Source organism: Corvus cornix, chromosome 19 (genome assembly GCF_000738735.6).
Source record: "Corvus cornix cornix isolate S_Up_H32 chromosome 19, ASM73873v5, whole genome shotgun sequence".
NCBI classification, from domain to species: Eukaryota; Metazoa; Chordata; class Aves; order Passeriformes; family Corvidae; genus Corvus; species Corvus cornix.
In genome coordinates, this window is record NC_046348.1 from 4,197,038 (window position 1) to 4,217,393 (window position 20,356).

Below are 20,356 nucleotides of genomic sequence, written 5' to 3' on the forward strand. Positions count from 1 at the left end.
TGGCACAGATTAAAATCCACCTGGAACTGCACTGGAGTCAATGGCAGGAAATGGACTCATTCATAGATTTCCAATTAGGCCTTTGTCATTTATCACTTAATTTTCACTCTGAATTTAGGTCCAACTCACCCGAGGCCTGTAAGAAAGCTGAAAAAAGAAAACTTATTTGCTATCATAGGCTATCAACTTAAAACCAGCCCCAAAAGCAAGAGGTCCATTTTGCAGTGTCAGTATTCCCTGAGTTGCCAGGCGCTGCTCCCATGCTCCCAGTCCCAGCTATCAATGTTTAACGACGGATGAGGAATAGAGTAAACAAAGCCGAGAGACGGGCCCTGCTGGCGGAGCTGTGCCCGGCTGAAACGGGATCCGCTGTCACACACGGCACGGAACACTCTGTATTTCCTCAGAGCGGTAGTGCAAAGACCTAATTCCCTATTTAGGGCCCTAAGTCATCAAGAAACAAACAAAAACCCTGAAGACCCAATTTCTTAACTCCTGAAATAGCACTGAGAAAACTTTAAATTGAAATTGATATGCCAAACTAAAACAAGAAATTCTTTTGGCCAACAATTTAAGCCAGCATTTTTTTCACAGATTATTACGCCAAATAGGCTACAAATGACAGAGCTGGAGATGCCAATTAAATCACTAGCTTTATTTTTAACTAACAACACAGATTTTTGCAGACACTCCAGGTCAGACACAGGGATCCCCATCTCCTGTGGAGCACCGACATTTACAGCAAAGCACAGTGCATCTCATCATGTGCCTCAACCAGGCAGAAGAACTCAAAAGAAGGACAGCAAAATCCGTTTCAGAGTGGATTCATTGATTTACAGGAGAACCATGAAACTGCTGCAATACACGAAGAGAAACTCTTAACAAAAAAGATACAGCTTTCTCTTAACCCACTGCACAGCAAAATTCCAATTCTAGGAAAACACAGGAACAGACACACATTTCTTATTGACTAGTTATTTATATGCTGTTCCACAGATAAGCTCCAAAAAGGATTAAATTTTATGTATGATAGTTTCCAGTTACACAAACATGTAGTGATCATTCCAGAACTAAGACAGACAAAGCTGATTATCAATAAGACTATTTTTGACTACCAGGTCTATTTATAAAATTAATGCCACAGAGCTTTCTGCTTGATATTTAAAGTGTCAAACATGACATCAAGAGTTCAGTCCAACATAACTGAAATATGAAAACAGAGCAGAAAAAAACCTACATGTACAATCAATTTTTTGGAGACAAAAAAAAAATTGTTTCTGTCATTTTCTACCCTTCTTTTCCTGTCATGATTGCTTGAGACAGAAATATGGAAAAATACTTATTTCTGTGAGTATGAGTTTCTACTATGACTTTCTACTATTTTCTATGAGCGCTAATTTTCATCTATCGTGACATCATATTGGAGCCACAATTATGCTACTATATAAACTTGTACTCTAAGTCTGCCACCAGACCGTGCATAGAGACTGCAAAACGCTTTTCTTTATTTTACTCAAACAGGATTTGATGAAAAAAGGACAACCAGCCCCCCTTACCCCCTTCCCCCCTTACAATACGCTCCAATCCAGCTGTTTGCATGAGGCACTCAGAAGCAAAGGAACAGATTATGGCTCTTTGAATAAGTATTTTAAACAGAAGCAATTCCTGACTGATGAAATGGGGGTTGCTTTATTTTCAAGGAACAGCATTTGCCTTTACACACAGATATTCAACAGCAGCAGATCAAACTGAAGGAAAAGAAAAAACCCAAAAAAACCAAAACAGGAAGAAAATAATAACTTGCTTTTCTCAGACGTGCATTTACAAGCATCAAGCATTTTATTTACTGGGCCAAATGGCTCAAGCTCACTGGTCACACACTTTCCTTGTTTTACTTTGAGGACAGAGAATGACCCCTGACTTCTCACTTGCCACCTTCATTTTCAGAGCGGCACCAAACGCCTCCGACTGTCTCACCTCCTCTTTCAGAGCATTTCACTGCGTGCAGCGAGGAGAACTCAGCCCCAGAAAGGGGAAAACCAGGGGGGGTTCTGCCCAACAGCTGTGCCCTGGCACAGGACCTGTTCCCCAGTGCCACCAGCACTGAGCTGTTCTGCAGAAGGAGCTCCGGCAGTTCCCCATTTCGGACAGCGCAGCTTTCAGACACTGCTGCATTCATCCAGCCATTTCTGGCTGATTGTGCAGCTGAAGGTTATTTGACATCCACAATTTGTTCTCTATTGACTAAACATTCACAGGCAAACAATCCAGTACCAATTTAAGGCCAAATCCATAAAAACTCGGTGTTGCTGACAAATGCAGATATCACCATGCAGAACGGAGCCTTGCTGCATCATATCTGTTACAGAAGCTTTATAATTATTGCAGTAAATCAGTAAGTGCAGGATCAAAAATATTCTGCCGAGCATTGCACGTTACCAACATCTAACCACACTATAAATACTCTGTTAACAACAAGTGGAAGTTTGCAATATATTATTACAGTTTGAAAGTAATGTTATTTTTAATTGAAGCAGAATGACAAACATCTTTCCACTATAACCTGTAATCTCAGTAGTGCCTATTTCTACTCTTTATTTTCCTTTTTCATGCTAAATACTGTATGACATCCTACATTAAGGATCTTAGAAAATGAAAAGCCATCACTAAATTAAAGTAATTAAAATCTGAAGAAATTTAGATGTTTGAAAAATGGGAAGACTCTCTTCTATAATACAATCAAGGATCACAGAATGTTTGGGCTGGAAGAGACCTTAAAGATCACCTCATTACAACCCCCTGGCTTGTGCAGGGACACCTTCCATTTGATGAGGTTGCTCCAAGCCCTGTCCAATCTGGCCTTGGACACTTCCAGGGATGAGGCAGCCACAAGATGAGAACAAGAAAAAAGGGAAGAGAAAACAAGGGTCCTTTAAATGGCTTAATGAAACCTGCAGAGATAAATAGCCATATGCAGTAACAACTAAGTAATTTCCTCCAAAGTATGTTTACACAGCAAACATCTTCATGCACAATTACAAGGAAAAAAAAGGCCAACACACAGTTTCTCCTTCCCCCTTTTTTTTTCCACTTCCCACTTTTTCTCCCTTTTTACAGCACTCCCAATGTGTTAACTACTTCCTTGCTTTGTTATTATCTCCTTCACCTTCTTTCCTGGACACAAAAGCAGGCAGTTGCTTTCTGGGGTCCAAATATCCACCTCATGACACTCCATTTCACTCAGTAAAGGAGAATCACACCTGACTGCCACTTTTGGTAAGCCCACTTCATGTGACAAGTAATGCTCTTCTGTACACTTAGTCATTCTGACCCCAGGCTAACTTAAGCCTAGTTTTAAATTTATGCTTAGTTAACCATTATTTACATTGGACTGCAATGGAACAGTGCTCACTCACATCAAGTATCACAGGAATGCACTTAAACATGGATGTCCATGTTGACAAAAGTGAGCTTGAATTTTTTTCCAAGAATCTCCTTTCATTTGCCAGAAACATCACTTCATCCCAAGGACAGTCCCCTACCGTCATCATTATAGCCTGGCTTTTCATCCATCCCTTCCCACCATAGTAGCTGGTTCTCTCCTTTTAATGAGGCTGCCATCAGAACTCTCAGTTCTGTGTGCACAGTCTTCTCCACAGAAGTCCCAACTTAATGCACAAGGAGTTTTACCATCATTAGTTTTCACTCTAATTCATCTCTGCCTTTGATGTTTTGATGAGGAGAACAATTCCTCAAGAAATTTCAGAAAAACACTATTGGTTAGCACTTTTTTCCAAGAAAATCAACCATGCTCTGTGCTGTATCAATTCTTTGAATAATTTAAATAGGGCAGCAGTGGACGCATCACAGAGTTGGAAAAGTCAACCCGACAACACCACCAACGAAATCCTATGGAAAGTGTTTTGGCTGCATCCTGCTGCTATCACCAGTGAATCTCCTCAGAAATGCAGTGTTGCTAAGCTTGAATGTATATCAGAGTATTTCAAAAGTCAACAGTAAGCTACAGTCTGGTGAACTTTGAATTAATCTACAATGACACAAAATGGAGAGAACAGAGTTACCAATCTCATCACGATCACCAGCACTTTCCCTGCTCCCTAAGTGCTTGTATCTTGCTCCCCTTGCTTTAACAATTTTTCTTTTTTATGTCTGCCCTTTTCAGAAGGATCAATTTGAAAAAAGAAAAAAAAAAAAAAAAGGCTCAGTGGCTCCCTGGGTTTATGAAGGGGGTTATTTACTCTACAGGCTGTGGGCATTTACTCAGACCAGTCACTGCTTGAACAAACAAGAGCATAGTGATGGCAGCACAGAACTGGGGAAGGTGAAGTTCCCAAGAACTGGGCACATTTCTCCAAGAGGGTTCACAGCTGGATTACACCACTGCCAGGTTTAGGCCAGCCTAGGTAGATCTCTACACAGCCTGATGTGATCCCCTTGGCAAAGCTTTTTGAGCATTTCACACATCTGAGCTTGAACAATGCAGCTGTCAAACATGTCACACACATCCCTGCCCCTTTCATTTCACCAGCCTGTCCCACCTCGTTACCTGCAAGATAAACACCAACAGAAGGTGTTTTAAGCAGACAGAGACTCCTCCAGCCTGGAATCAGACCTCCAGCACAGCCACCTATTCCCTTCCACAGCATTTGAAAATAAGTCCCCAAAAATGTCAAGTCACATAAATCTTCCTGACCAGAGCAAGACTGAAAATATGAATGAGCCTTCGTATTTAGACAGGAATATTTCTGCCAAGTTTTTCCACACTACCATGTCTCATCACTTGTATGATATAACCAGAAAATCCAGAACTGGATTACACGTGGCAATTCCACTTGACAGTGAGGTTTTTACTGTGTCTTCCCAGTAAAAGAAAATTTAAGTATATTGTCTGTTTTAGTAAACCACCAAGAATCTGCTGTTCTGATCAAATAAAAATATTTCAGATTGAGAGTCATTTAGGGAGAGATTGTGATATGCATTTCATTATACAGGAGACCCCCTACACAATTTGCACTCTGAGCACCACTAATATAACTGTTCTCTTAAAATGTAAACATTTGCTAAACCCAGACAACAGACTGATTTTCTTTCAAGATAATTTAATTGCTGACTCATTTGCAGTGGGAAGGAAAAAAATCCCTGTGACTTCTTATTATATGTTTATCACTTCGCCTAGAGATTATTAAAGGCTATCCTCTTCAGGCAGAAAAATGGAAATAAAGTATGACTCAACTCTCAAGAAAAAAAACCAGCCAACAAAAAAACACAAAACAACCCTACTGCATTGTTCTCTTTGATGAAGTAAGTTAATATATAAAAGAAAACCATTACATTAATTCCAAAATTCCCCCAAGACACCACTAGTCTGAGATCTCGTGCTGTCTCACTATTTGTCATGGGGCCAAGAATTGAGGCGCAGCTTTGAGAGCATTCAGGCTATACACTACCCCAGGTAGCCTGCTTCTCAATTTCTGAGCAGAAAGAACAAATTAATGATAACCTAACACACTTAAAAATTCAAAGGAAGGTAATAAAAGTGAAATACAACTCACCCAAGAAAGTGATGTGGAAGAAACCAGAAAGAAGCCAATGTTTGTGAAATTTATATAGGCAACGGCTTCTGTAATTTACCATTGCTATAGGTATGAGGACACTACCATTTAAAGCAAATTGGGATCTTTGTAGACATTTTCAAAAGCTGAAATAATCAACAAGACTATGGAAACTCACTTCCACATGCACAGCTGCCAGACAGCACTACGGTAATTTCACAAGTACCAGAAAACTTCAGAAATAGCAGCAACTCATACACAGCTCAAGAGTTATGGATGTGAACAAGCACCACAAAAAGGGAGTTAACATCAGATTTCTTTCCCCCTGTGGTTCTCTATCGCTTGCTACGTAATTTGGCCACCCAAATTGGTATACAGAGAATAAACTGGGAAAGGGAACGGGTAAAAACTTACTTTCAAGGAACAGTAATTTTAAAAATTTAGTTGTCAGAAAAGCAGGTTGCAGGCATGAAAAAACAGTGCAGTAGAGTAGCCTCTTAAAGGATATAAATCTTAATAAATGACCTGGAAAATATTGTTGCCAGATATATTTATGGAGACATTGTGATGATAAATATAGTAGGACAAATAATAAAAGACAATTAACATCTTTATTTGATAAGGAACAGGATACAGATCCTATTACTTAGAGTAAGGTTTCTAAAGCAGTTTAATAGGTTCCCTGAGAACAACAGACTAGTACTCCCCCAAGCCTCTAGAATCTATTTCTTGACAGAAAATACTGCTGTGATTCTATATATTCGTATTTTTTGTTACCACTTGTCAACTACATGAATTCCTAAACAGTTAAATAGGAAGAAAACCCTCCTCCAGCATGAAATTTTCCAACCATTTAAAATATTCCAGGGGTATAAGCAATACAGAATGGGAAGGCTTGACTAAGCCTGCAGTTACAATCATTTTAAATCAATTTCTGTACTGGTGGTCATCTGACAGGATAACTCAGCACTCCCACCTCACTGCGAGCACATGTGTCTTTTATCCCCACCATGCTACAAGAGTCTTTGACAGCAGTGACAGCATCGGAGTGATACAGGAAAAAACTGGGGGGAGGAAGGGGAGTGAATCTCAAACGTGGTCTGAAGCAGATCACACCTCACACTTGGCTGAGCACAGACCAGATCTGACACACCCGTGACAATGAACACGCAGATCGGAGTAAACTGTGGAAAAAAAAGTCAGAACTATACCCTTGGTCTCTCATATTACTACTGTGTGGTCTCCACCCTTCCTTTATGCCAGCTCTAATACTTATCAGGTCTTTCACTAAATTAATTAAACTAATTCAGTCAGTAGTTCTCAGTGACTGAGCTGAACTGGCTCAGTGATGGGTCCAATGTGCAGAGCTGGCACAAAGGAAATGATGGAAATACAGCTGTGGGAGCAGGAAGAAGAGAGCAGGAGCACTTTTTTCAGCAGCTGCAATCTTCTAGACTGGCTTAGCTGCAACATGAAACCACAGCCTATGGGTACAGTCTGATAATCAGTTTAACCTAAGTACTTGCTGCCTGCCAAAAAAAATAGTCTGGCCTTCCTTCTGTCCCCCACTCTCCCTTGTGGCAACTGCAATTGGTGTAGTTATGCAGCAAAACTTACTTTGTAAGACTTGATGACTGACATTTGTAAGTGATAAGTGACCTTTCTCAAATCCTGATTTCCATTCAGACTCTCCAGGGGAAGCTGACAAACTTAATCGGTATTAGAAAGCAAATTCCAAAGCTCAGGTTTCCCACCAGTGTTTGTACACACTCAGGTTTTGAACGAACGCAACTGAAAGAGGGTTTCCAGTATAGAAGGGCTTAGGCTGGTACAAAACCTAGAGCTGTAGATAAAAATATATCAGAAAACATTTGTATTCTACAATAAGGTTAGGCTCACATTTACTCTCGCTTGAAAGCAAATACGCAGTTAGATTAGACATTGTAACAAGCCATTACAACCCTTCCGGAGGGATCATCAGCTAAAATGTAATCCTCAGTGCCTCCAACAAATGTAACTTCTGTAACATCAGGACTTAATGCACCACTTTGAGATTTAACATCTTCATCTCCAGTTTCATCTAAGACTCCAGCAGAAGCTGTGAAGACCAGACAGACAGCTATAATATCTTCACAGCTAGAAGCGTCACTCAAGCACGGAATCCAGAGTTTGCCTAATTGCCTTCCCATTAATTTCACATGGGAGAAGATATAAACAGACATTGCAAGCTGGCGATTAAGAAAACCTTACTTGAAACCAATCTTTGAAAGAAAATTCAGAAGATGCAGCATATGACATAAAGATGCCAGCCTGTCAGATGATTTGAATTAACAGAGCCAAATTTATGCTTTGTACTTCATCAAAATAAACCAAGTAACACCACAGAAAAAATGTATCAGAGAGATTTTGGCACAGGTTACTGTTAATGCAAGATGAATGTTCCAATTCTTGTCTCTGAAGTCAATGGGAGTCTAATGTGAACTCCAGTAGGCTCAGGAAAGACAATTTCCTTAAAGGATACTGGACATGAAAATTTACTGTGGAAGGTTAAAATACTTATTGCTTGAGCAATAACTTTTAGCACTCCTCTGTGTTTCTTCCTGTGTAGATTAAGGCAACGACGCTGAACACACAGATGTAAGGATTGTATTATACTCTGTGGTTTTATCTACGTTACTGTTTGCATGTTACTGCTTTGTTCTTTTTCTTAAAGCAACCAACCATGGTGCTGCCTCCTGATTTTGCATAGCACTGATGTAGCATAGATTAAAATAAATCATTTCTTTTGGGGAGCATGTTAATGGTGACCAACCATGCAAATACAAAGTTACCCTACCAAGGCACGGGTGTGGGGGATAAACAGTTATACACAGAAACACTCAACAGAAAGGGTGAAAGAGCTGTTTCTCCTTTTGTTGTGCTTATTCCTCTCCTTTGTTGCCATTTAAACAGCATTGCAAATCTTGTTGCAATTATCTGCAAGCTAAAAACATGTATTGACAAAAGATGCAATACAAACCACACAGTCTATTCAGGTCACTGGCTTAAAGGCATGGGAACACCATTAGAATCGACAAAGCTGGTTTGGTTTGATCCCCAGGTAATCCTTCCCTCTCACCTCCAGGCTATTCCCTCTGGAATACACACAGTTAACGCTACCATTGCCTTCCACTTATTGATTCCAATTCACTTTGCCACGTGTAACTTCTACCTGTTACAGCATTTTCGCTCCACGGTTTTACTAAAAACCACTTCCAGAAACAACATGATAAATATTAATAAAATCCCACCCAAATTAAAATTTCTTCTCAGGGTGACTCACCACAGTAAGGCAAGGTGCTTTTGGCTTACTAAGTAACTGAAAATCAGACTGCTGGGGTTTTTTTTACTCCAAGATTCTGGTTAGTTTTCAGTCCCTACAGCAGCCAGACACACAAGACAGGGCCCTTAACTGCACACAGAACCAAATGAGCAGATCACAGCACTGCTGTTTCCTGTCCTGCAATCTACTGATACCAACTTTCAGAACCACTCTGATAGTCAAAAGATGGGATGCTTCTATTTTCTACCTCTATTTCCAAGAGGCATAAGTTAACTTTCAGCAATTATTTTTTTTCAATCGGTGAGGCACTTAGCTACTTCAGTTTATAAATAAAGATACCAAGGTATTAAAGAATTAGATGTCAGCCAACCTCATGATTAGGTAACCGAAGTTCACTGCCTCAAAATTCTACAGTCTGTTCTGAAAAAACACTCAGAACTTGAACATGTATACAGCAGGGCTGGAAAGCAGATGAGTAGTTCTCTATACCAAGAGTAAAGCACAAGGAGGTCCTCCTTCCTTAGTAACAGAACCTGGAAAGCTGTTAAATAAAAAAAAAATATATTTCAAAAAGAGCAAATAAGGTAAGATTCAGCACAGCTAGGGAGCCATACTGCTTGGAAAAGACATTTTTTCACTGAGGAAGTTTGCACAGTCATGCGAGTTTCTCTAGAAGAGGAAGAATGGAGGGATGGGTATGATCCCACAGAGCAGAGCAAGGCCTGGAGCAGCCAAAACAAGGGCAAGGTCCAGGGGACACCCACAGACAGGAGGTTGCAAAAGACAAGGAGAGCAATATTAAAGAAGCTGAGGTAGTGGCCGGGAAGGAAGGCTGAGGAAACCAGAGGACTTGCTGAAGAGCAGCAGTTGCCCAAGACACAGTCAATGACTGGGTGTTTGACCAGAGAGGGAGCAAAAACCTGAGACCGAAGAGCAAGCAAGGCCACATTTCTGCTGCTCCACTGTGTGAAGCGGGAATTGCCAGAGGAGATGGAAACAGACCTAAAGGTGACTCAAAAGCTTTTATTTTCCCCCTTCATTGTATTGAAGGAATCAGGCCTGGGAAGAGAAGTGTAGGATAGAGACAGGAAGGAGGGAAGCACCATCACAAGTCAGCCGAACACCAAGGGGAGTTGTGGCTGACAGAAGGAGACATGAATGGGAAAAAAAAATGCACGCAATTCCTCATTATATCAGCAGTCATGCTGCAGTTCTGCATTTTTAAGGTGCTACAGGCACTGCTTAGAGAGCAACAGGACAACTCCAAAGTTTTCTCAAGCACCAGGTATCTTTCAGGTAAAAAAAATACCCTCTTCCTTCTGGAAGACACAGAAATATTAACCAAGGGTACACTGCTCACTTGTTCTTCCTATGCCAATTTACACAAAAATATCAGATGATTTAAAGTTTTCCAGAGATAATTCATCATCATGCTTAATTGACTATACTATGACTAAAATGACACAATGCTTACCCTATTTATAGAATAAATTGCAGAGGGTGCCATTAACTCAGCCACCACTAAATCAGACGCTAAAACCAACTCTGCAAGTAAAGGATGAACCACAGAGAAGTACCAGACCTTTGGTGTGAAACAAGTTCCTCTGAACACACACAATGGCTTTCACAGCAGCCTGGTTAGTAAGTGCTGCTTATCAGTGTTACCTGTTCTTATCTTGACAGACTTCAGTCAGAGTAAAGCCATAATCTCAAACTCAGGCTTTTTTTTTTTTTTTTAAACTACATATTTTGTATTTTTTAAGAAGAAAAGTATGTAGTTAAAATACCTAAATTTAGGATAGAAAACTTCACATCTGAGAAGCACTTTTTAATAAAATGCCTGGAGTGAAAGCCCAGCAAGTCTGCCAGTCAACCATCACCCATAATGAAGCCTACGGGATTTGGTCCACTCCCACAGAGAGAAGTTGTTTGGTTTAGCTTCTTGAAAGTTTTAAAACAAAGTTCCTTCTTCAATCACTTTCAAGGGAGTGCATACAAACTAGTTTCACAGTGGGAATCCAGTCCACCCACCAAGGGCTGTGGGAAAGCAGCTAAGAGCATCCCGAGGCACCAGGAAGGGAAGAAAACACACTACTAAGTCCATCTTCTCTGTGACAATGGTGAAGTGGCCAAGAAGCAATTTAAAATGGGCAAAGAATTTCTATCTTCCAGTGTCCAAAATGCAAGAAAGAGTCAGTCCACAGGTTAAAGCATATTCGTTGTGCCTTCTGGCAGATCAACAGGTAATGATAAATAACATGGTCATGGTATTTTTCAAAATTAAGAGATTTGCAATTTGACTTTGACAGGAAAACAGACACTCTGAATGTGGATATTCCCACTTCAGAGCAAACTGACCTGCTGACCAGATCAAAACTTCCCTAGAAACAATAAGAGGAGGAAACATGTACATTCAAGGTGTCTGTTTTGTTTTTTAAACCAAATTCCAGATTTGTCCACTAAAATGACAGAAAAGCACACAGCCTAAAAAAAAAAAGGTGTGAATATTTGTGCTTTAATTAAAATATATGTTTTATTAATATTAGTAACTATTGAATAGTAACAAAAAAGGACCAAGCAAAATGAAAGTGAGGGAAAAATTTTTTTGCCTCTTGGAAAGTACCAACAATTTTGAAGTTACTCCACAAGAGGTAAGAGTTTGACATTTGACAGTTGCATCAACAACGTGGAGCTGAACATCAGCACTCAAAGCCAGTCCCCTATGAACCACACCTAGCTTGGAGATGAGTAATAGCATTTTTAGATACTTTAATTTTATTTAAAAGTGATAGACATACAAGAAAAATAACTAGAAATGTAAAAGCACCGAAGGTTTTGTTAGTTAATTTTCTGTGTGACATCCCTGACCTCTCCACCATCATCACTCAGCCCCTGGGGTGTGTGACAGTGACAGCAAATCCCAGCTCTTGTTGGGATCCTGAATTATTGACACAGGGACATAAAGCAGATCACGGCCCTGCTGGTGGCACCAAAATCAATATGGCAACATCCTCCAATCTTCCATCTACAGCCGAGCAGTTCTCTCCACTGAGAGCTGGCACAGCTCCCACCACAGATTCTTTTTACTGGCCTAAGTTACTCCAACACTGGATCAATTCTTTGTGCCAGCAAATTCTTACTAAAATATCTGATAGACTGTGCCATTAACAGTTTATCACTGAACAATATCAATGGATATGTTAATTATCAATCTGACTGTACTAATGGTTTAAGTTTAGCGCAGTAAGAAGAGTTTAATAAGTGGCCTATCATTCTAATTCACTTTAGTATTGAAGAAATAGTGTTTTATGTTACTGCAGTTCCTTCATTGAAATGTTTTCCAGAAATGAGAAGGGGAATTATACTAAATCCTGAGCACTCTGATAGGGAAAAACTACGCCAGCACATTTTGTTTGGTAACCTTACATTCAGAGAGGGCAAGCACCCAGATCCAAACTAAACCCAGGGAGCCTGAGAGGTTTCAATTTTTAATATTATATCCAAAGAAAAAATATTTTGAAAAATAAGGTGTTACTGCTGTGGTAATGCAATCTAGACAATGCATATAAATTAAAATCTCCCCAAAAAGCCCCTTGACCAGGATCAGCAGGCAGCACACACCTACTTGCAGCACAGGTCAACATCACGAGCTCACAATTCACAGCACACAGCCAAGGGCTGCCCTCAGCCTCTCTGCGATCCTTATCATATAGAAACTCTGTAACCCCACACACCAGATTAAAGGGTTATTAACATTTCCACTAATCCAAAGTACAAAGCCAGGGTAGGACACAACGCCCATTCTTTTCCTATTTCTCTGCACTATTCCTTCCCCTATACTTGGGCCCATTTTCATTTCAGTACAGGCTTTAGAATAGAAGACAAATTCTACATTAATTCCTCTCTACCACAGTAGAGAAAGTAGTTCTTTTATACTTGCTTTCCACAAAACAAATCATAGTTGATGTGGCTTGCATGAGTAAAGAATGCATAAGTTATTTATAATCAATACAAGTAATTATAAAAAGCCATTATTTTTCCTTAGGGGAACATACTAATCCAGTTCTATTTTGTCCCATGTAATCTTAAATCAGAGGTTACGCTACTCCTTTACGCAATAAATTCAGTGCAGACAACTAAAAATATTAAATAATTCATTTCTTGAATTTTCTCCACATTGAAATAGAACAGTTTCAAGGCACACTTTTGGCAAGTTACTTAGGAAAAAAAAAAGCCAACACAGATGAGAACAACAGTATAGTAATCAAAGTGGATAAAAACCCCCAAACTGGTCCTATGGCTGCCAAAGGAGGATGGGGAGAGGAGCCATTTTGGGAGCTCCAATTCATTAGTGTAGGACACAGCAACCACTTTCAGAATCCATCCAGCTTTCAGCCCATTCCCTCATCTACAGCATCCTCGTCTCCCCACAGCTAGGGAGAAGGAAAAAGACAGCAATCCATGCCTCTTGTAAGACAGACTTCACCAACCTATCAAACCACTAAATTTACTTGCACCTCTTCACCTTCCTTTTAAACAACAACAAAAATATATCCAACATGGGTCTTCAAATACACTACAAACCTACAACTATCTTTCCTGTTCAAGAGGCACCCAACATTTGTACACTGCACAGTTCCCCTGCACACCTGCAGTGAGACAGTCTGCAAGAGCCAAGGAGAAAATTTGTTGGAAGTTGTTCTGCAGCTCTCAGAAGAACAGGCTGAAGAACAATAAACAATGGTTATTCACCACAAAGTACAGGAGAACAACCCCTACCAACGCTGACCTTACAAGCATGACAGCAGAGAAACTCACCTTCCCCTCAGTGCTCTCGAAGGACAAGCAATGACTGACCTTAATGTAGGGAAAACCCCACAATCTAAGCACCTTCATCATTAAAACTTTTAAAAGGCAGGCTGAAATCCCTGAGGATAAGCACTTTCTCGTGTAACTCCACAAAAAGAAAAAAAAAAAAAAAAGCCCACGCAATTCCCTAGACATGCATAATTAAGAATACATCATTGCCCTTTTCTAACAGAGTGCTTTCCCAAGGAAACTCAACTGCTCTCTAAAAGAGGAGAGCCCTGGCCTAGTCCAATGGCTGGGTAAGCACCAATCCTGAAGGATTCTGCACATCTCTCCACTTCTCCTATATCTACATTATGACCAGCCTAAACTTAAAATCCTTGCTTTCCCCACCCCTTCCCATACATCCCATTCAGTAAACACTGTCCCTTCAACCTCACCTTCCGAGCTAAGCATTACCTACAGCTTTTTTACATCCACACAGTTCTGTAACCTATTCCAAGGTAAAAAACGTCCACAATTCCTCTCAAACCAGAAAGAAATAACCTTTCCACAGCAGCAACCTTCCAGGAAAGCTTAGCTTCCTTCTGCATAGGTACGTACCACCTTGAGAGAAGATCTGTTATTTTCTTTGTCTTTTGCAGCCAAGGAATGCACTGTTCTCACTGCACATCCCGACCTGAACCTTCCGAGGTACCTTTTCGAACACAGCCAAACATCCCCCGCCGTGGCCAAATCAATGAGGAGTCCCACCCGCCAGATCCATGTCTACCTGGATACATCGCCACCCTTCTCCCCTCCCCTGTCAGGGCGGGGAGGCCTCGTCCCATCGAGCCTGGGCTCCCGTTCCCCGGTGGCAGCGCGTCCCTCCCAGCGTTATCCCCGCTCCCTGCGCGCCGGGAGCCGCCCTTGCTCTACATTTACAGCCTAAAAAACCACCTGCGCTGCCTCCCGCCCCCTCCCAAGGCCTTCCCGGCCGAGCTCCTCGGGGCGCTCCCCGCTCCCTCCCGGCGGGTCCCCGCTCCGTGCGGGCCCCCCGGACCCTGCCCGGCCGATCGCGCCCAGGCCGCCGCCCTCGCCCCGCGGCCGGCGCGGCTCTCCGGCGAGCCCGGGGGTGCGCAGGCCGCGCCGCCGCCCCCGCGTTACCTTCGGTCGGGGCGCTGGGGCCCGGCTGGGCCATGGCTCGGCGGGCGGCGCCGCCGCGGCCTCCTCCGGGCGGGGACCGCTACGCCACGGGCAGAGAGACGGGAGCGGCCGGGCCGGGCCGCCGCCTCCTCCGCCTCATCCTGACAGCGGCCGCCGGCGGCGGGAGGGGAGGACGGGCAGGAGGAGGAGAAGCAGCAGGAGGAGGAGCCCCGCGCAGGCGCCACGGTGAGACACGGGACCGGCGGCGGCCGCCGAGCGGGGAGGGACCGGGGACCGGGGACCGGGAGCGGAGACTGGGGGTAGAGATAGGGAACATGAAACGGAACCAGGGACTGGGAACAGGGACAAAGGCCGGGAACCAGAGACAGGGGACAGGGACAAGGAACAGGGACCGGAATCGGGCACAGGGACCACATACTGGGAACAGGGACCGGGACTGGGTACAGGGACAGAGACAGGGATAGGGACCGGGAACAAGAACTGGGAGCAGGGACTGGCAGCAGGATGAGGGGTGGCGGTGGCTTCTCCCGGGTCCCTGTCCGGGCTGGCCCCTTAGCTCCGGGCAAGGGAAAAATCCCCGGGCCTACAGCCCGAAGGCATAATTAATGTTTATTATTCAGGAAGTCGCTTTGAGCAACACCAACAAATTCTGCCCTGTAATCACAGAATCACTGAGGTTGGAAAAGACCTCCTAGGTCATCGAGTCCAAGCTGAGACTGACCCCCACCTTGTCACCCCGACCGTGGCACTGAGTGCCACATCCAGTCGTTCCCTGATGTGATGACCCATCCTGAAGGGGATGGAAGCACCCAAGATTCATAAATCCTTGTGGACAAAAGGAACCTCAAAAGTCAGAGGGTCAGCAAACAATCAGAAAGTTTTATTAGTAAATTATTCCACACTTGGCATGGAAATTGGTATGTTAGCCCTTGGCCTACTTTTAGTTGTCACACTTGTCACACTAACAATGCAGCTGTGACCGGGGTGGGCAGTGGAATGAGCCTGTCCTGCCTTCCCCAGCACCCATGGTTGGGCTGTGTTGATGAAGGTTTAGTCCTTTGATGGGTTTTAGTCCTTCCACCTAACTGGGAGAACATGTCTGAACTCCAGGTTTTGCCAATACAATAGTAGATCTACATCATTTGAGCACATGTAAAATTGCAGAAGGCAGAGTTGGAGGAGAAATTACAACACCAAGTCCTTTCAAGGGCAGGATCTGTTACAGCTCACTTTTCTTATGGCTTGCATACCCTAAAATGAGTCACTTTTAAACTGAATCTCACTTGCTGCCACAGTCTTTCAAGCCTTGCTGCCAAAGTACATGGTATAGCAAGGCAGGGGATTCTGCATTTCCTACTAAATTTTTGCTCAGTTAAGCCAAATGCAATCCTGAAAGAGGGAGTCTTTGAAAATTATTCCATTTTGCCCTTTTTGATCAGTTGAGGTAAATCTTCTCAGTCTTTGCCATTGTAATAAAGCAGGCTTAAACTAAAGACTTCATTTTTCCGTGTTCCCAAATTGAGACATGCAGGGCTTTCTTCATGGAAATTTGGAGAACCCAGAAGTGTCAGCTGCTCACAGGATTGCTGACTTAGTGACAGGTGATCAAAGGATGAAGTATCTATCACTTGAAGTACATTTACAAATTTGTTAGCTCCTGCTTAGGCTTTTTTATAAGTAGCTGGATGTTACAAGAATTCAGTGCATGAATCTCTCTGAAAATCTAGTCCTGAGTGTAGGAACTGAGCTCTTGAAACTCCACCCTGGTGTGTGTTCATATGAGTACCCCAGAGCACCCATATTAGCAGCTAACTTCATCATGTTCATGTTGAGGCAAAACTCTGACACATTTTGGTTTGTCCAGGATCAAACTCAGTGCAGCATCACTCCTGCTGCAAAAAGCAAGTAAGATAATATCAAGCTTGATATCTGTTGTACCTACAAGTGCTTATTAAGGGAAGAATATAATTTCACTTTCATTCCTTCCATAGACAGGATATTGACTATTGGAATTGCAACATTTCCAAGTCTCTATCAGAACTCTTGAGCTTACATTCTAAATGGGTTTTATATGTAGTTTGAAGAATATAAAAACTCTCAAGGGGCTTGTAGTTTTATTTTCCCTTCTTGTTCTTCAATTTAGAGCTGTATGAGCTTTATAGGCGTGGTTCTTATTTAATCTTTCTCCTCTGGACAGTAAGTGGACTTGACAGAGGTGAAGGTTTGTGTGATATCTAATAGACTGTCTTCCAACCTGGAACAATTGAGTAACTTCCTCTGTGCCTCCCAAAATGTCCCATTTAATTCTACTCACTTGGAGTTGTTATAGCCTTGATCTCAAAGGATTTCCCAACATGACTCAGCTAAATCTTAAAAGAAGTAAAGAAGGTTTAGCAGCAGTTTTCAGTCAGAGGAACAGGTCTTGCAGCACAGAACCAGCAGAGACCAGAAGTCCTGAATTCCAGTCCCCGTGGTGCAAATGTTAGCCAAGTGCAGTATTAAGGAATCAGTGACGCAGGTGAGCAGAGACTATTTCTGGAATAAGCTTCTCCAGAAATAATGCTCCTAAAATCCCATGAATTTTTATCAAATTTACTTGGCCTAAAAGCCTAACATGGGCATTTTCAGCATCAGCACCCCAAGCAGCAGACACGTGCGAATGGAAGATGCATCTTCCTGGAGAGCGTGTGCTGTGTCAGTACAGGTGGACGAGTAGCTGTCACCTTGCACTCTGCCTGAAATTTAATCCTGCAGGCTCATTGAAAAAGAGGATTTGCAGGTTCTGTTTGAACAGTAACATCCAGGGACAAGCACTGAGTGTGAACACACAGTGGTTGCTGGAGACCAGGAGGAAAATGAAGGGGACTGGGGTTATTTGTTTGCAAAGAGCACATTGAAGTAACTCACATAACATATCTAGGAGAGAAGAGGTATTTTCATTTTACTTGAGGAAAATGAAACAAATAAGTGGAGAAAGAGCTTATTAAATCTGTTTTCCTAATAGGTCTTATGGTTGATTGACTTCTGTGCTTATGGCTGCTCAAGTTCCAGATGAAACTTTCCCTGCTTATTTTTTTGATCATGTAGAATGATTTTTCTCTTTCTGTGTCTTTGCTTTTGCCTTTTTTTTTTTTTTTTCTTTACTTGGGGCACTTTAACCTCAACTGAGGCATCTATTTTCATGAAGCTTTGAAGAATGTAATTATCATTGTCCTTATCTGTGACACTAGTCCCAGATCCTGAGGCTGGTTGAGTTACCCTGGCTATGTCCCAGCTCCATGTCAGGACAAGACCCAGTTACATACATTGTGCTTTCCACAAAGTGCACAGCTTTGGGGGGAGTCCCTGCACACTCCAGCAAGTCCCTCTTTGTGGGGGATTAAAGGGCCAGGGCTGTGATCAGCATGGGGAAGAGCATGATCCCAAAAGCTTTGTATTCACAGCAAGTTTGGCTAATAAATGCAGAGTTAATTCCTTTTGTTTAGAGTGATACAAGATACTATTGTTTTATATGACAGCTAAGCCAATTCTACGAAACCCAGAGTCTTTAAAAAGATAAACTAAATTTCTGGACTTGAAGGCCAAGTCTGCATCTGGTGTGAATCCAGTGGAAACAGGCTGATATGTGGGAACTGAGAAACTGGCCTGTAGCACAGAATCAAATTGGAGATCCAAAAGGCCCTCTGAAGTGCTGTTCCCCATGTCTGCTGCTTGACTGGCCATGAAAAAGTTGGATTCTGTTGTGCCCTTTATGGTGGGAGTTTGCAGTGAATTACAGGCCCTGCTCCCAGTGTAGTTCATCTCTTAAACCACCCACTGCTTAATTGAATTAATCCAAGAAAGCTCTGTAACGAGGTGGATTTGGAAAGCAGCTTTGTGAGTTGCTAAGGCTAAACTCCACTGCACCCACAGGGGAAGAGAATTGCAGAACTCGGGGCCCTCTGCCTCAGCAAGTCGGAGATTTCATCTCCCCCACCTACTCTACCTGGAGGTGTTACACAGTAGAGAGTTGGGTAACAGTCTCCATTGGCCAAACCATGCAATGAAATAATCGGAGAGGAATGTATCAAGAATGTTTCAGATGTTAAAAGGAAACATGTGACCAGAAAAAAAAGTGTGGTTTTAATTCCAGGTGAAGCCTGGGGAAGCATAAGTCACACACATCTTTAAGGAGGGACTCAGGGGTGCAGGACAGTGAGGCTTGGCTTCATTCCAAAGGCAAGTAACAGCCTTGTCCTGCTCGCAAAAGAGAAGAGGAAAACCAGAATTTATTGCTTGCACTGTATGTATTTCTAGGTCTGCCAGATTTTGTCTACTGTTTTTCTCACTTTTTTTTTTAATTGTTTAAAATAAACTGCTCAGTTTCCTAAATTTTAAATGTTTATTTTTCTTCTGTTGAGATCGATGGGTCATTAGCATTAAATATTGGTTCTGCAGCTAGGAGTGTTTGTAGGCTTTGGTCCTTTCTTTTTAAAGCAAAGCTTTTTGAGAAAATTTACATTCATCTAAGTATTACCATAAAGAGGCTGGTTAAAAATCCCAAATTAGTCATGCTTTTTGCTTCAAAAGTTATTCTGGAATGCAAGGAATTCAGTCTGGAACAATTACATTATTTGCAATGGTAACTTCTTAGCGAACCCTGGAATAGTTTATGTGGTTAAAAACCTTTTCAAGAGCAACTGAAAAATAATGTTATCCCATCTATTGTTTAAAGGATTCCATGTGGTGCAGTTCTTTGAATATATGGGGAGAAAATGGAGCCAAAAATGAAAATTTGGCAGACAAAAAATCGAAGTGCTTGCATTGGCCCTAAATCCAGATATATACACATTAATGATCTCATTTGAAAGATGTCTATATTAAGATCTTAAAGGTCTCTGTATTCCCAAGGGACAAGCTCATTGAATATTGTGATATACCATGAAACGAAACAATTTTTCTTACTGCAAAATAACCAAGGAATCAGAAATTCAGTCTGTGTGAGTAACAAAGGGCACATTAAGAACACAGTCTTTTGGGTAACCTTGCTCAGCAGTACATCAGAATTGCCATTGCAGGGAGGCACAACTCTGCTTTGTGCTTACACACTCCTTCCTGGGAAGATCTGAAAATATGCCATACCACGTTCAGACCCACTATACCTGCACTAACAAAGTTATCTCCACACACTGCAACTACTGCAATACCCAGTCCAGCATCTTCACTTGAATCACTGCTGAAGGCACACTTGGACAAAGGCTCCCTCCTGCCAGCTCTGTTATTGCAGCAGGAGGCCACAGCAGAGGAGAGAGGCACCAGCAAGGCCCATATCAGTCACCACACATTTATCAGACCTCACCAAGATAACCCAGCGTGGTCCAGCAGTGGGGACAATGAGGGCAGTGGGACCCCAGAGAGAACTCTCTTGCTTTTCACTTTGTTAATGAGATTATACTTTTAAAAAAACCCAAACCTTAAAATAACAACAGGGTTTCTACTTCTTGAGGCTGTTTTACATGTAAGTACT

General features: G+C 42.2%; 1 protein-coding gene across 1 annotated transcript in view; it reads right to left on the reverse strand.

Annotated features, from left to right (window-relative positions):
* Positions 1-15,008, reverse strand: part of RABEP1 (rabaptin, RAB GTPase binding effector protein 1) — a 47,164-nt gene extending 32,156 nt beyond the window's left edge. The window contains exon 1 of the mRNA XM_039562791.1: positions 14,851-15,008. Within this exon, the coding sequence (XP_039418725.1) occupies positions 14,851-14,884 (34 nt within the window). The 5' untranslated portion in view covers positions 14,885-15,008. The remainder of the gene's footprint in view (positions 1-14,850) is intronic.
* Between the last annotated feature and the right edge of the window lie 5,348 nt (positions 15,009-20,356).